This window comes from Hylobates moloch, unplaced genomic scaffold (assembly GCF_009828535.3).
Source record: "Hylobates moloch isolate HMO894 unplaced genomic scaffold, HMol_V3 SCAFFOLD_8, whole genome shotgun sequence".
NCBI classification, from domain to species: Eukaryota; Metazoa; Chordata; class Mammalia; order Primates; family Hylobatidae; genus Hylobates; species Hylobates moloch.
Window position 1 is genome coordinate 78,882,720 of NW_026652283.1, and position 15,694 is coordinate 78,898,413.

General features: G+C 56.1%; 1 protein-coding gene across 8 annotated transcripts in view; it reads left to right on the forward strand.

Annotated features, from left to right (window-relative positions):
• Positions 1-15,694, forward strand: part of CACNA2D2 (calcium voltage-gated channel auxiliary subunit alpha2delta 2) — a 140,932-nt gene that overhangs the window by 24,948 nt on the left and 100,290 nt on the right. For all 8 annotated transcript variants that reach the window (XM_032161456.2, XM_032161461.2, XM_032161457.2 and 5 more), the window contains exon 2: positions 2,623-2,704. In XM_032161456.2, coding sequence (XP_032017347.1) covers positions 2,623-2,704 — 82 coding nt within the window. The remainder of the gene's footprint in view (positions 1-2,622; positions 2,705-15,694) is intronic.

The window sequence follows — 15,694 nt, forward strand, 5'->3', positions numbered from 1 at the left end:
ACCTATTTCAAGCTCTTCAGGTGATGGTACCGAATGCAGAGTTGGGAAGAGGTGCACAGAATCAGCTTTTGTGAGTCAGCTTTTGTGACTCCAGCACACTTCTAGGGCAAGTCCTGTGTTCACTACTTCCTGGATAGGTGACCTTGGACAGGTCAGTTGAACCCACTATGCCTCAGTTTCCTTATCTACAAGGTGGGATGATAATGTTTGCTTCTTTGTGAGGACTGAAGCGAGAAAGTAGGTGACATGCTGGCACTGCACCTTGTACATAGTGGATGCCCTCGCACATATGAGTCCCAGGAAGGATTGATTGGCATTTTGTCCTCTACACCAGTGAGTGGCTGAGGTCAGGGTCAGGGCCAGGGCAGAGCGCATCGTTCCCTTCGGGGATCAGATCCTCACTCTGCCCATTTGTCTGCCCCCTGCCTGGCTGACTGTGATAGCCCATCCCAACATTAGCCCCCAGGGCTCCATCACAGGAGCACAAAGGAGCCATCCGCTATGTTGTCCACCCACAACCAGGCCCCGGTGGACAGGGGCCAGGGGTCACGCAGGCTGCCAATTTTCTGCTGCCCTTTGCCCTCCCCAGGCTGGCGGCTGAGGCCTGCTTGCCCTTCTTAGCCCAGCCTGCAGCCTGGCCTCCACCCGCACTCAGGGTTAGATTTTCCCCTGTGGCGGGGAGCGGAGGAGGGAATCCGGCTGTGGCTCAGCCAGCAACAAGCCGAAGCTAATACCTCTTTCTTTTGATGTTGATTTTTTTTTTTTTCCATGATGGTCCTGACATTCAGCTTGGCAAATTGCAATTAGTGATCTGCCTGCCTCCTGCTCCGAGTTCCCATGCCAACCGACCCAGGCACATACAGTGGCATGGGCCCAGCCCCCTAGTCACAGGCCTGAGGAGGCAGGGCAGGATGCCAGGTAGAGGCTTGGGCTCTTCTGACCCATGGAGCCAGAACAGTCCTGGCCCAGGTGGCACTGGAGGAGGCAGCAGGCCCAGGGAGTTGGGGCCAGATGCAATCTCCTGGACCCCATGGCTCCCGGGGTACCTCCAGAGGCTGGGGGCCTGGCATCACCCTGCCCCTACTGTACCCCGTGGGCTGTGTTTGACCCATGGCTTATTTAAATCTTCGTGGTAATTTTTTTGTGCGCCCTGCCTGGAAAGGTCTTGGTCTGTAAAATGGGAGTGTGTCAAGTGGGATGGAGAAGTTGAGATACCTTTTCAATGCATGAGGGCAAAGATACCTTTTCAATGCATGAGGGCAGAGAAACCTTTGTGTTTCTGTGTGGTTCTCTCTGGCTGGCCTCTAGCAAGGTCTAGTGTGGTTTTGCTCGCTAGCCTGATCTGGTTCTGCTTAAGGGAGTGGGTCACGCATCTGAACCCAGGCAAGGCCTTGCACCAGACTCCTTCCCTCTTCCAGGTTGTGGGTCTGAGAATAGAGGGCCATGTGACCAACTGTCCATCGTGTCCACTCACAAAGATCCCCGTGCAGTGAACACCCTTGACTTACCTATTCTCATGTGTTCTTATAACACTCTGAAAGGTGACCCCAAATTATCCCCATATTCCAGAGAAGGAAGCTGAGATGCAAACGGGTTAAAACAATCCCAGGGTGGGCTGGGTGCGGTGGCTCATGCCTGTAATCCCAGCACTTTGGGAGGCCAAGACGGGCGGATCACGAGGTCAGCAGATCAGGACTATCCTGGCTAACACAGTGAAACCCCATCTCTATTAAAAATAGAAAAAATTAGCCAGGCGCGGTGGCGGGCACCTGTAGTCCCGGCTACTCGGGAGGCTGAGGCAGGAGAATGGCGTGAACCCAGGAAGTGGAGCTTGCAGTGAGCAGAGATCGCGCCACTGCATGGGCGACAGAGTGAGACTCTGTCTCAAAAAAAAAAAAGAAACAAAAAACAATCCTAGGATGGTACCAGTGTGAGGGAGACCTGCTCAGGATGTGGCTCAGGTGGATTGTGAGGCAGGATGGTCTGCAGTGGACTCATGAGTGGGTGGTTCCTGCTGGACATCCAGCAATGAGCCTCGGGTAAGCGTCTGTCTACCAGGGTGTTGGATAGGCAAGGGCTGCCTAATCTGGAACTCTCCACGTCCACTGCTCAGGTGAGACCTAGAGGGGCAGGCACCTGCCCAGTTATACAATGACTTGGTGACAGCAGTGTTCTCTCCCCTTCCCTAGGCCCCACCTGGCCTTGGGAACAGGAGGCTCCAAGATCCAGCAGACCTCACTCCCTGAGGCTCCCTCATGTCTCCCTCCTCCCTGGTATCCAGAAGTCCCCAAGTTCAGAGCAGCTACATCAAGGGCTGGCTCTTCACAATGAAAAGTAGCCTCACTGCAGGCTTCTCCGAGCCGCTGAGCTCCCTCAGCACTTCCACAATGCAATCCTCTGTCCTCCCCGCCACCCCACAGTGCATGAGGAGCACCTGGGCCACCGGGTCTGGACTTCAAAGGGGAATCGCAGGTGCTTGCTGGTTCCTTGCTGTGGGTCCTCCTCTAGTGAAAATTGGGGTGTGAGTGGATAGCTGCCCCCAGTGCTCCCGGGTTGGCTGGGGCGGGGCTTTGCAGCTCTGGGCGGGCCCTCCTGACACCTCTCTCCTCTCTCTGCCTACAGGATGCAGCACTGGGCCCGGCGTCTGGAGCAGGAGGTCGATGGCGTGATGCGGATTTTTGGAGGCGTCCAGCAGCTCCGTGAGGTGAGCCCGGTGCCACTTGCTGTCTCTTCAGGGAAGAGGGGAAAGCTTCAGAAATAAGGAGTGAGGAAGATTTGGTTTAATGGAGGTCCTGGTGTGGTGAGACCTGATGGGCCCATGGGGGCAGGTGGGACATGACTGGATGGGCAGTACGCCTCTGGGGCCTGGCCTGCTCTTCCTGAGGCAATGATCAGAGCCACCACCCGGCTTGGACGATGACCCTATTGCTGAAAGGGATTTGGAGCTTTTTGGGCTTTCGGGAGGGAGAGGTCTGTGTCTGAGGCACACCTGGGTTGAGAGCCCAGGCCCAGGAGGGGTCAGTGGACGCGGGGGTGCACGGGAGGTGAAAGGATCCAGGAAACAATGGGATGGCCGATCCATGCCAGCCCGAAAGCGGTGCTTGCGGTGCTGTAGCAGGAGACAGTGGAAATCCCATGCCTGGCGGGATGAGGGATCAAGGTGTGGGAGGGGTGATTGAGTAGGCACTAGCCACCACATCCATCCTGGGAGATTATGTTAATGTTTGAAATAGTGATGTGAAGAGCAGGCCATCCGTCACCTCCGGAAGCTGCAAAATGTGCTGCTGTCAGGCCCCGGGCTCCTGAGCCATTGCTCTCTATGTGGAGATGCAGAGGCTGGGAGGGCTGAGCTCTTGGAGTGATGGAGCTGTGACTCCCGGGGTACGTGCGGTCTTTGAGGATCTTGTTGCCGGGGGGCTTGGGCCAGGAGGTACTGACCAGAACTGAGCAGGGGATTAAATGGGGGTCTCCCACTGAGAGTTGGCCTGAGAACAGCAGAGTAAGCCGACCTACTGTTGCTGGTTCAGTCGGGAGTCCAAGTCCAGGGTTTGGGGATTATATACCCACTGTGTTCCTGTTGTCCCTGTTGGTCAGGGCCAGGGTCAGCAGATGTAACCTCGGTGGGGCAGGGACCGTGGGGGTTGTCCTCAATCCCTTTCTCATGCTTAGCTTATAGCTGGTGCCCAGGAAGTGGGGGTGGCAGCCAGTGTGTTGACATTGGGTGTGAATGTAGGACCTCTGGCACAGGCTGGGGCTGGTCATGGGTGGCTAAAGACGTGGCAACGCCGTGGGGAGGGAGAGTCCAGGTCTGGAGGTCTGTGTCCTCCCTGCCAGTGGCCCAGTGACACTAAACACCCCTTTCCTGGTTGCTGGGCTTGGATCTCAGCAGCCTCCATCACAGTCTCTTCCTGTGAACTCTCAATGACTCAGCCGCACTTGGAGGCCGGCAGAGCTTTCCAGAGAAAGTGCTGTAGGAAAAGCTGTTCCGGAACAGGAGTCAATTTAGGCTCAGGAATAGCACCCAGCACTAACCAGGCTCCAAGTAGCCACTGCCAAGGATAGCTGTGTGGGCTAATGAAGGAATGGTAGCTCCCTGATGTGTGCAGCCAGCACCTTTCCAAGTTTCATATCGGGACATAAGCTATACCCCATATCAGGAGTTAACTCTACTCCTCCAGTCAATAATCCTTCATGCCTCAAACCTTTAGCCTGAAGATGTTGTTTTTTTTTTTATTTTTTATTTTTTGAGACGGAGTCTTGCTCTGTCGCCCAGGCTGGAGTGCAGTGGCACGATCTCGGCTCACTGCAAGCTCCGCCTCCTGGGTTCACGCCATTCTCCTGCCTCAGCCTCTCCGAGTAGCTGGGACTACAGGCGCCAGCCACCACGCCCGGCTAATTTTTTGTATTTTTAGTAGAGACGGGGTTTCACCGTGGTCTCGATCTCCTGACCTCGTGATCCGCCCGCCTCGGCCTCCCAAAATGCTGGGATTACAAGCGTGAGCCACCGCGCCCGGCCGAAGATGTTGTTTATTTTATACTCACGGGCAACTCAGGCTCTGAATGGCAATGAGAAAATAATGTTCATACGTCATGGCTGAGGTCTGTCTGGACCAGTGAGCTTGCTAGATTGTGAGAACCAGAGATGGAATCCCAGCTCAGCATACCATCATGTGCCCCTGGGTGAGCCCTGGATCCTCTCTGATCCTCATTCTTCACCCATACATGGCTGGGAAGTCTGACTGGAGGATGAAGCGGTGAAAACAGCAATAGACAGGCTGATACAGATATGCCCCTTTTTTGGAAATCAAATTTGAATTTCTCTCATTGATCATTTTCACTCCCAGGGATAATTTCCCTTCCTTTCTGATGGGACTTGAGAGATTCCACTTTCATTAGTGAACCTGTCTCCCCCACCCTCTGCCTCCCAGCAGTCACCAAGGTGGTCATGCTGCTGGCTTGTAGCAGAGCTGGGGCATGGACCCAGGGCTCCTGACTCCTGTTCCAACGTGCAGCTCCTGCCCTGGCTCCACTTCCCCTCTTGGTAGGATGGACAAGATGAGCCTGGGGCAGTAGGGAGCTGGGCCAGAGCAGGGCCGTGCTCAGCGTGGCAGGCAGGCAGGCAGGCAGGCAGGCAGAGAAGTGCTGACCTGGCGTCCCCGGCTCCTCCTGGCACTCTGGTGGAGTGTCTCTGCCTGCCGATGGCTGCCAGCCCTCCAGCGGCTGTCTGTCCTGCTCCAGTTTTCCTCATCTGCTTCTTCAGCCTCTTACTTCCTGCCAACAGCTCTGGGGCTGTTTCTTGGCACGGGGCACTCTGGTGAGGTGGGCGTGGGGGTTGGGGGTTGAGGTGTAGAGTTCTAGAGGAAGAGGGCAACCCTGTGGGAGCAGGAGGAGCCAACCAGTTTGCTCCCTAGCCCTCCACAACTCACCCCTAACCCCGACTGAGCCACCATTGCTCTCCAAATGCACATGAAGATGGTCCATGTACCCAGCCCATACCTGGCTCTGATAGGTCAGGAGGATGCTTGGAGAAAAGCTCTGACCCAGCTGTGATACTGCTGCAGACCCTGGCACCAGCTCTGCCAAGCTGACAGCCTTGGCCCCCAGTGGGGCTGCCCCTCCTCAGCCCTCCTTGAGCTGATTCTGAGTTGCCCCCAAACAGCTGGGGTGATCTGGCATCCAGGCCCCTTGGCCTTCTTCCCCTCAAAGGCTGCCCAGCCTGAGTGCCCCCATCCTAGAGGCTGCCCCACTCCCAGTAGCTTGGAGCCATGAGGGCTGGCAGCTGCCAGAGTGCAGAAACTGCAGACAGTAGCGTTTGGGAATGTTTTCCTTGCCTTGGCACTTTCCTCCTCCTGACCTCACCATAACCCCCATGAGGGCATGGCTGGGTGCAGACTGGCCCATTTGCAGGTTGAAACTGTGGCATACTTCTGTGGCATGTGGGCACTCCCTGTGAAGACCCCATCTCATTTCCTCATCTAACATCGCAGCTAGTGCATAGCTGGAGCTCTCCTTGTGGCCTGGTGCTTACTTATTTTCCCCACCCCCACGCTTGGCCAGACACCCTGAGTTGCATCCTCCTGGGTTCCCCAGCCCAACTCCCCCAACCCGTGGCCCACTCTTGCCCTCAACAGGCCACAAAAGTATAGACCCTACTGTGTTCTCCCCCTGCAGAGCCCCTAGGGCCTCAGCAAGGTCTCTGGAACCTCTTTTCTACCCTCCCACTTCAGCACCATATTGTCCCATCCTGGGGGAGAACAGAGTGCATATGCTTGGGCTCTGAGCTCATTTACATAATGAAGTTGATCAGGATGAATAATTCATCAGGTGCCTGGGGGTGCATGGGGAATGGGGGTGGGGAGGATGTGGAGCTGGGACAGGTCTCCCCTCTCTGAAGCCCAGGTCACTCTGATGGGTACAGCCAAGAACCTACCCTCTTCTGGCTAGGTGTCTAGGGTCCAGGGGGAGCAACGCTGGGAACCTGGTGGGAAGGCAAAGCAGGAGAGATTATAGTCAGACATGATGAAGAATCAGTTGGCTCCTGAGGCATGCCAGCCCCGGGATGCATTCCTGACCTCAGAGAGACACCTTCCTTGGAGGATCTCTATAGAAGGAGGGAAGCTCCTCTGCCTGGGGTCGAGGCTGAGGCTAGAGCTGCCTGGCCAGAGCTGGGCTAGAAGCAGGAACCCGGGACAGCCATGTTTGGAGGCCACAGGCTACCCCTCTGGGAAGGCTCAAGCCAATTCTGGACCCATGGAAGCCTTTCCCAGTCCTCATCAACCACTCATAGCTTGCCTGCTGGTCAGGGCAGAAATGGCATACGGCGTGACCCACATCCTGCCTGCCTTAACCCCATGATGGCCTTAGCCCAGCTACATGCTGCTAGTTATCCCTGTGATCCTATCATACAAATGGGGAAACTGAGGCCCTGGCTGTTCTCTCCACCAGCCACTCTCATAATGGATCCCTGGCAGGCCAGCCCTGAGTGGTGGCGGGGGAGCTGTCTAGCAGAGGAGCTACCCAGGGCCGCCCCTCCCCCAGACTGCTGAGCCTGCATTCATAGAGAATGGGACTCCAGGACTTGGAAATCCCCAACCTGAGTCTTTTGTTCCCCTCCCACTTCTGTGCTTCTTTGGACAGTCATGGTGATTCAGGTCAATGTTGTCTGTGTGTCTCCATTTCTTATGGGTAGCCAGGAATGGCATTTTCCAACCAGTGACAGCGGCACAGTCCTACTCCATCTACTCCATCTTGTCAGCCCCCAGCCATCTCTGTGCCCTGTCTGCTCAGCACTCCTCAGGAATGTGTAATTAATATTTGTGGAGTACCACATCTGGAGCTGGCTCCCGGCACTGACCAAAGTCTGGCCATGTCCAGGGCCCCTTTCCCGAGGGGCTCAGGTAGGTGGGACAGGGCCCCTCTGCAGGTACCTTTGAGACAGGCCTCCCCCTGTCCCCTTCCACCCTCCTCCTCAGCCAGCACCACCAACATCTGAAACACATGCACACTCACACACTGACTCTGGGGGCACTGGCTGAGGCTGAGCTCTGTTCCCATCTAGGGAGGGTACACTCTGGGCAGGTGCCCTCTGGGCATCCAAAGTGGGATTAGCAGTGCCCACAAGTGCCAGGGAACCTCAGAACCTTAGAGGGGCTGGAGCAGAAGAGGAAGAAGGAAGCTGGTGGGAAGGGGCGCCCAGAGGGCCAGGCAAGAGGAACACAAGAAGCTGTCCCCCCTAGACCCCACAGAAGGTCCTCTCACCAGAGCACTGTGGTTAACATGTGCCCCCAGGAGACAGGCATGCAGCTCCTTGGCCAGGTCCCCCACTGGCACAGGCTGTCACACTGACACACCGAGAGTCAGGTAAGGGGTGGCAAGCGCGGCACAGCCCCTCTGCAGGGCTCCTGCAGCCTTGAAGCCAGCATCTCCGGGCTCTGCACTTGCTCATCGCGCAGCCTCCACTCCTCTACCCAGCCACCTCCTGGTGAGGCCCAGCGGTGCCCTCGTCTCCTGGTGTAGATGATGGGGATGTGGGGCGCATAAGGGTGGGGGGCGATGGGGAAGTGCGGGTGTGAAATATGCCGCTGGATAGGGATTGCTGTCGCTTGCCTCCCTAAAAACCCCCATATATTATTCTTTAATGGAAAGTTAATTGTCTTATTATTCCCTCCATATGGTCCTCTTGCTTGGCACCCAGCAGGGATGTGTGGGGCTAAAGGGGGGGCTCCCAGGAGGGTGTCTGAGACGTGGTGAGGCCGCCGCTCGAGCATAATTGGGTGGAGAGAGGCAGATGCACAGGAGCCTGACCAAAGCCCTGCCTAGACCCCCTCTGTGTCCCCCCAACCCAGCCTGCTCTCTACCTCTTTGCTTCCCAGGCCCTGACCTGGGGGCAGCCTCTTCTGGTACCCTCCTCCCCCGCCCACTGTAAAGTCTGGGAATGTTCTCTCCTGAGCACCGTGTGGGGAGACACAGGATTGGATGGCGAGTGACTGTTGCCATCCTGACCCCCCCCACCCCCTCCCCCCATATACACACACACTCCGTTGCTGGCAGGAGAAAATTCCGTTTTTGAGAAGCTTTTCTAAAGCTATTTCATCCATGGCAGTCATCTGGCCTGGGCCAGCTGACTGGCTTAGGTCACCCATATCCTTCCACACGCCCTCATCAGAGAGGGGCTGTGTGGGCAGGGGGACTGTCCTGGGATGCCTGTCCCAGGGACCCTGGCTCATGTTGGCCACCCCTTCTGTGGCACCAGCCACCTGGAGCCTCCTCCACCCCAGTGACTCCTCCAGGCTGCTGAGGCTGGGCCAGGTATGGGTCCCCTTCTCAGTCCCTTGTTCCCTGCCAAGCCTCCTCTCTTCCTGACCCCTGGAATGAGGGTATTGTATCAGAACAGCTTAGACAAGGTAGAGATGCAGTGGCAGGAAGGCCCCAGAGAGGCCTGGCTGCACATGGGCCCCTGGCTCCTAGAGTCCTGGCAGGGCAGGGCTGGGGCAGGGAACCCTGCTTCGAGGCTTCTGGGATTCCGAGTAGCCTCAGCAGGGAGTTGACCCCCAGGTTTCTATGGAGGCCATGGGCGCAGAGGGGCAGGTCTGTGGGAGCAGCATCTCTGGGTGGGATCAGCTGGTGGTGCAGTCATGGAGAGGGGCCTCCAGCTTCCAGCTTGTGACAACAGGTCACTAGAGGGCACTTCCAAGATCAATTCCCAGGGGATAGGGAACAGCTTGGAGTGGGCGAGAAGCGGTAGGAAAAGCTGTGCCTTCTGAAGGTAGGACCTGCCTGTGGTCCCACAGCTAAGGCCAAGCTGGATTTGGATTTGAACCTAGGGCCTGTGCCAGGGGCAGCAGCTGGATGGTGGGAGGTGGTGAAAGGATGAAGCGGACAGGAAGCGCAGGCACCGTGGGACCCCGGGACATGTTGTCCTGCCTCTCTGAGCCTTGGTTCCCTCGCCAGGGAAATGGGGATCCAAGCAGTACTGTCTCACTGGGTACATGAAGATCTCAGGCCAACAGGAGCAAGGAACGGCTGCGGACCTAGCCCTGCATAAGTGTGGGGTGCCTTTATCCCACCCCCACCCCCACAACCGCTGTCATTGCCTGCCCTTCCAGAGGTTGATCACAGTTTAGAAAAGTTCACATGCCCAAGGTGTCCTTTCTGCTTGATTCAGTCCAGGGGTTTAGAAACTGGTCCCTTCATCTCTGCTGATCATGACACCTTTTAGGGACATCTCCCTAAGAGAGGCACAAAGGCCACCAAACTGGGGCAGAGGTTGAAAAAACAGGGCCTGTGGACCAGGGAAGGGTAGGTGATTTATTTGGCCAGAAATCCAGGGAGCTAGCTGCAGAGATGCTGTTGGGAAGGAGATGGGCAGAGACAAAAGGAAGGGCCCCTATACCCCGGAAGACTGTGAGTCAGTTTCTCCAATCAGTCAACAAGTTGACACCTTGTCTCTCAGGCCCCATGGGCTTAAAGAAGGGGATGGACAGCTGGGCATGGTGGCTCATGCCTGTAATCCCAGCACTTTGGGAGCCTGAGGCGGGCAGATCACTTGAGGTCAGGAGTTCCAGACCAGCCTGGCCAACATAGCAAAACCCCATCTCTACTACAAGTAGAAAAACTAGCTAGGCATGGTGGTGCATGCCTGTAATCCCAGCTACTTGGGATGCTGAGGCAGGAAAATTGCTTGAACCTGGGAGGTGGAGGTTGCAGTGAGCCGAGATCGCTCCACTGCACTCCACCCTGGGCAACAGAGTAAGATTCTGTCTCAAAAAAAAAAAAAAAAAAAAAAAGAGAGAAGGGGATGGAATGGAGTAGGGAGTCATACAAAGCCACCCAGCTCTGACCTGTGCCTAGATGTTGGCGTTGGGAATGGAGAAGTTAGTGCATAAGTGCATAAGAAAATAGAGTGGCTGAGGCCAGAGCTGAGGATCGGGGGTTCTTGAGGGTGGAATCTCTCAGAATCTCTGGAAGGTTCTCTGCCTGGGTTCTCTGTCCCTCAGTTTAAGGAAGAGACAATCTCAGTGGCCATGAGCAGAACCTCCCTAGGCAGACAGCACTGCTCTGCCTGGAAGATTTTAGTCGCTAACCCTTGGCTTTGCTGCAGGGCCCTTCCCTGAAGTGAGGGCCGCTCAATCCTTCCATCTTGGGGATCAGCAAGGTTTGTCTGTGAAACTTTCCTAAAGTCCTACACACACACACACACACACACACACACACACACACACACACACACGCACACAGTATTCTGATGAACTTGCTGGTTCTCTTCAGAGGTCCCTAGGGAGGCTGACCTTACAGCAGGACAGCGAGAGATCAGCTCGAACTCAGCCCTTGCATCTTGTTGAAGAGTAGCCAGGGTCTGCTGTCACCCCAACTGGCCTATGCATCCATCTCTGAAAAGGGACGGAGCTACCATGGCCTATGCATCCATCTCTGAAAAGGGACGGAGCTGCCATGTCCAGAGCCGGAGGCTGGTCTGGATGTTCGAGGGTGGGAGATGGGGGTTGGGGACGGAAGGCTGAATGGGTTTCATGCTTGGCCCCCTGGGGACAGTTGACCCAATCTGCATTCCTCCCCCGTCCTTCACTCCCTTCCATTGCTGGATCAGTGGCAGCCATGGGGACACTTGCCTCAGATTCGTGGAGCCCCAAGCACTTGGCAGAGGCAGAGAAGTAATTGGTTCTGACAAACCACAGCCGGCCCCAGGGGCGGCAGGAGCAGCATTCCCCACAACCAGACAGGAGATGGAGGCTCAGCATGGCCTCTCTCCACCTTCTCTGAGTGTGGCTGCCCTCACCTTGTAAGCGGAGATTTTATGTTTGGAGAAAGTTACAGAGCGATAAACCTTTTCTTATATCTGTCTCCCAGCCCTGGGACATGACAGTTCTGAACAGAGGCTGGCCTGCTCCATGGAGAGGGGGAGAGACTGAGGCAAGGGTTGGCTCCTGGGCACACCCCCTCCTTGTCTATCTTTGGGTTCTCCTAAAGCAGGGAACCAAGTGACCGACCCTTGGAGCTTGAGGGCCTGACCTCAGTACGCAAGGGTGTGCAGTCTGGATGGAGAGGCAGGCTATGCACACACGCAGGCGGGCAGGTGTGTACATATGCCTGTGGGGTACACATGTCCATAGGTGCCCACAAGGCTGACATGGAGGAGGTGCCCAGCTAGTAACTATTCAGTAGATGGAGAAGCAAAGCGGCGGGCCTCTGAGGACTGAAAAGGGACAGATCTGAGCTCTGACTCTGTCCCATTCGGCCGTGGGAACCATCCGCCCCCATGGAGAAACTGAGACTAGTGCATCAGGGTTGACTGAGCCTTGATGCCAGATGCCCTAGGAGATGTAGCAGGCATGGGGCATCTGCCAGGACTCAGCCCCACATAGATGATCCCTGGATTGCTCTGTGTGAGGGTATGGAGGGCCCAGCAGCAGTGGAGGGGAGCTGGATGTGAGAGTGTGCTGGCTACCCAGATACTGGTCTGGGGCCAGGGAGGCTGGCCATTCCTAGAGTGACTTGAAGGCTTGGCCCAGGTGTGTGGCACCAGGCTGGGGTAGCAAGGAGCCTTTCTCAGGCCTTTGGGTGTCCTCCCCTTCACTCTCACTAGACCACTCAGCTTCTTCAAGTCCACTTGCCACTCTCCTCACTCCCCCTACCCCCTTACAGACCTCTTCCCAGCTTTAAACCCAGCCCACAGCTCCCCTCCTCCAGGAATCCCTCCAGATCAATGCTGAGGCCAGTGATGTCTGATACTTGCTGCTGCCTTCAGCTTTTGCATCTTTCGGGTACAGACAGAAGATGGGGGTTGCCGGGAATCTCTGGCAGGCCCAATCCAGTGTTCCCATCAGATGGGGCATGGAGACCATGGCCAGAAGGCAGGGTCATGCCCAGGCTTTCCAGGAGTCCACCTGAGCGCAGGCAGTCAGACTGGGAAGGCAGCTAGCCCTGGAGATTCTTGGTCCTGTGATCCACTGTAGACACAGTTCCTGACCTGCTGAGGCTCGTGTGAGGTAGAGCATGGGCTGATCATGGTGCATGAGAGATGCATGGTGCTGCATGGGGAATGTGAGCACACATGCCCGCACACGGAAAAGAGAACAAGTGAACCCGTGTGCGTCAGTGCTGTAAGTAACATGTGAGCGTTTGTGTGTCCATAGATGGGAGTGGTCATAGAAGGTGAGCATGTGCATGTGTGTGTACACAAATGTGCGGTTCTGAGTGCTGCCTGTGGAGGTGTGAGCAGGCACACATTAGAGTAGGGTGGGACTGTGAGGAGGCAGGTGTGGAGAACTCTGTCACCTGAGCAGGTGAGAACTACTTAGCTGATTAATTAGCAAAGCTGAGAAATCTCAATTGTGGATGAGGAGCACATACACACACACTTCCCCCATGCATGGTGAGCATCCCCCCAGTCACTCTGCCTGTCACTGCTCAGCAGCCCTGCATGGGGGCAGGCTGCCAGGTGGTTGGAGGTGTGTCCTGGGGTGGGGCTGGACCAAACATCCCTACTGTGGAGATCACAGGCCTTGTGCAAGGCAGTTCTCATCCCTAATCCAGTGCTCACAGAGGCTGGTGGTGAGGCACCTAGGACCTTGTCCCCGTTTCACAGATGAGAGAGCTGTGGCTGGTAAGGAGCAAGGAGCCAGAGCCTCATTTCCAGGTCCTGGGCCTCCTGGGGAGCGGGGGCATCCTCCAGAGTTTGCAGGCATGGTCAGGTGATTCTCCAGTGCACTTGGATCCACTGAAGAGCTACCTTCCAAAGGCAGGGGGAGCTGTCTTGGTTCCTTTGGGCTTAGAGAAGAGCTAGTGTCCACCAGGGAGCTTTCTACAGTACAAGACAAATGACTCCCACTTACAACCCCTAGATGCTTGTCACAATCCAGTTTCCTCTGCATGCCTTGCAGGCAGGCCAGGGAGGCCTCATGCCGTAGAAACCTTCTTAACACCTCCCTTCACCTGACCCTAGAAAGTGAGGGTCCCCCATGCTCCCCAGCTCCCATAGCCCTGTGCACCTCCCCGTCAGCATGAATCGCTGTGATTGCAGCTGCCCCTGTTTCATGTTCGTCATTTGGGCACAGCTCCTGGGACACTGATGGGATCTGTTGAACTTGTACCTGAGTCTTAGAGTCTGGGTTTGATGCTGACTCCTGGCAGGCAGGCCTGCTGCCCCTCAAAGACCCCTGGCCCTGCCACTGCACTGCATCATCATGCAGGGAGACCCGGAAGCTGGGTCAAGTGGCAGCCACTTGCCTCTTGATCAGGTGCTGACGGAGGAGCCTTCATTATGCTCCATCTACCAGTGTGGAATAAATTGGTGTGCAGTGAATTTATTCCTTTTAAAGAGGGACTTTCACACCGGGGAAAACTTTTAAAAAGAACATTTATATAAAAAGCAATTACCGTGCCAGTAATTTGTATGTATTCTATCTACCCCTTCCATCGCTGCCTTTGTGTTCGAACGTGGCCACCTCCCGGGCAGCTGCAGCCTGGCACCCAGCCTCCCAACTACAGCATGCCGCCTGCTGGAGTGGCCTCCTCCTCCGGGAAGGATCAGGATGCAGGGCCTAGGCCCAGCAGGGGTATGGACTCCAGGAGTATAGCTGGGTGGATTTCTGTTCAGAACAGGTGCTTTGGAAATTTCCTCCCGTGTGCATCTCTGTCCTGAGGTTGCTCCAGCCCCAGTCCCAGGGCTGGCACATCCTTTCTGGGCCCTTCTTGGCAGCAGCCAAGCACTTAAAGGCACCTGCTTTCCAGCAGCCTCGCAGCCCAGTTCGCTAGAGGAGGAGGCAGTGGTGTGGGAGCAGGTATTTTCCCTCTGAGGAGCCACTAACGGGCACCCTGCTTCCCCAGCCATTATTGCTCTCACACTCGATGCATTATGTAAATTGTCTCCGTTGCTAAGTGGTAGAGGAGCCACTCAGGGGAAACGAGGGAGCAGGTCTAGAGCCTTCTCGGGGGAAAGCAGGAGACTAGGCCCTGAAAACTCATCCTCTGCATCAAGAAGGGTCTGGCCGCCTCTCCTCTTAGACTAGGACCCCTGAGGCTGGCATACTGTCTCCCCCTCAGACCACAGCTTTTATGTGGGCTGTGGCTTCACCCCCACATCAGACAGGGGTTCCCAGGAGACTGGATAGGTTTCCTCTTTGAACAGGGCCACGGGATTGAGGCTTTGCTTCCCACTCAAACCAGCTCTTGGGATAGGACACATGCCCCTCTGTTGCCCAGGAAGGTCTGCTTCTCTCACCTGCATGACTTTCAGCAGCAGCTGGGCACTGGGGCCCTCCAGGAATGTGCACACTCACTCACAGCCTTAGATACCCTTGGCAAACTAGAGAAGGTCATGTCTAGTCCCGAGCTAGTTGACCTGCCTCCTCCACAGATCCTGGAGTGCCCAAATAATCATGGGTCACTTCTGAAGTGAGTACCCAGTGAACGTGGGATGTAGAAAGGTAAATACTTGGGACAACCCCACATCCTGGGGTGCCAGCAGGTTCTTGGGTCACTGGGGGGGCTTCAGTCTCAATGAGCCATGGCCTGGGCCTGGTCAAGGCCTGGGTGATGGAGGGAGTTCTCCCAGGGTACTCACCTGGCCTGCTGTCCTGCCTTTTGAGGAGCTCCCATGCTCCCTCTGCATGAGCTGCAGAGGCAACCGAGCCCACCCAGGGGGTCTGGATTCAGCGTCTCCCCTTCTGAGGAGCCAGGTGTGCTGGGCTTCATCCAAACTGTGTTGGACACCTCTCAGCTGAGCTTGCCCTTGGCCTGAGGTCTGCAGTGCAGGCTCACATGAGGGTCCTCCCTCCATGGGACTCAGGGGCTCTCTCACGCCCAGCCCTCATTCTCCCCCTGGGACAGGATGTCTGTCCCATACAAGGAGGCCACTGGGTTGAGGGCTTGCTGGTTTGTGCATTTCCTGAAAGTTACACAAAGAGTTGGGGATTCCAGGGAGGGTGTGAGAGGTGGCAAAGACATTTGCAGCCCACTCAGCCCCATTTCTCAGACAGCCCTCCTCTAACTCCTGTCCCTTCCCAGGCAGGGCTGTCTGTGGGTCAGGGTGAAATGGAACAGCTTTAAACAGAGGTGTGTACAAAGACAGTGCTTCCGTGGCTGCATAGACTCTGGGGGAGACCAGCCCGAACAACTTGGCAAAACCCGTCTCTGCAAAACATACAAAAATCAGCTGGGCGTGGTAGGGTGCACCTGT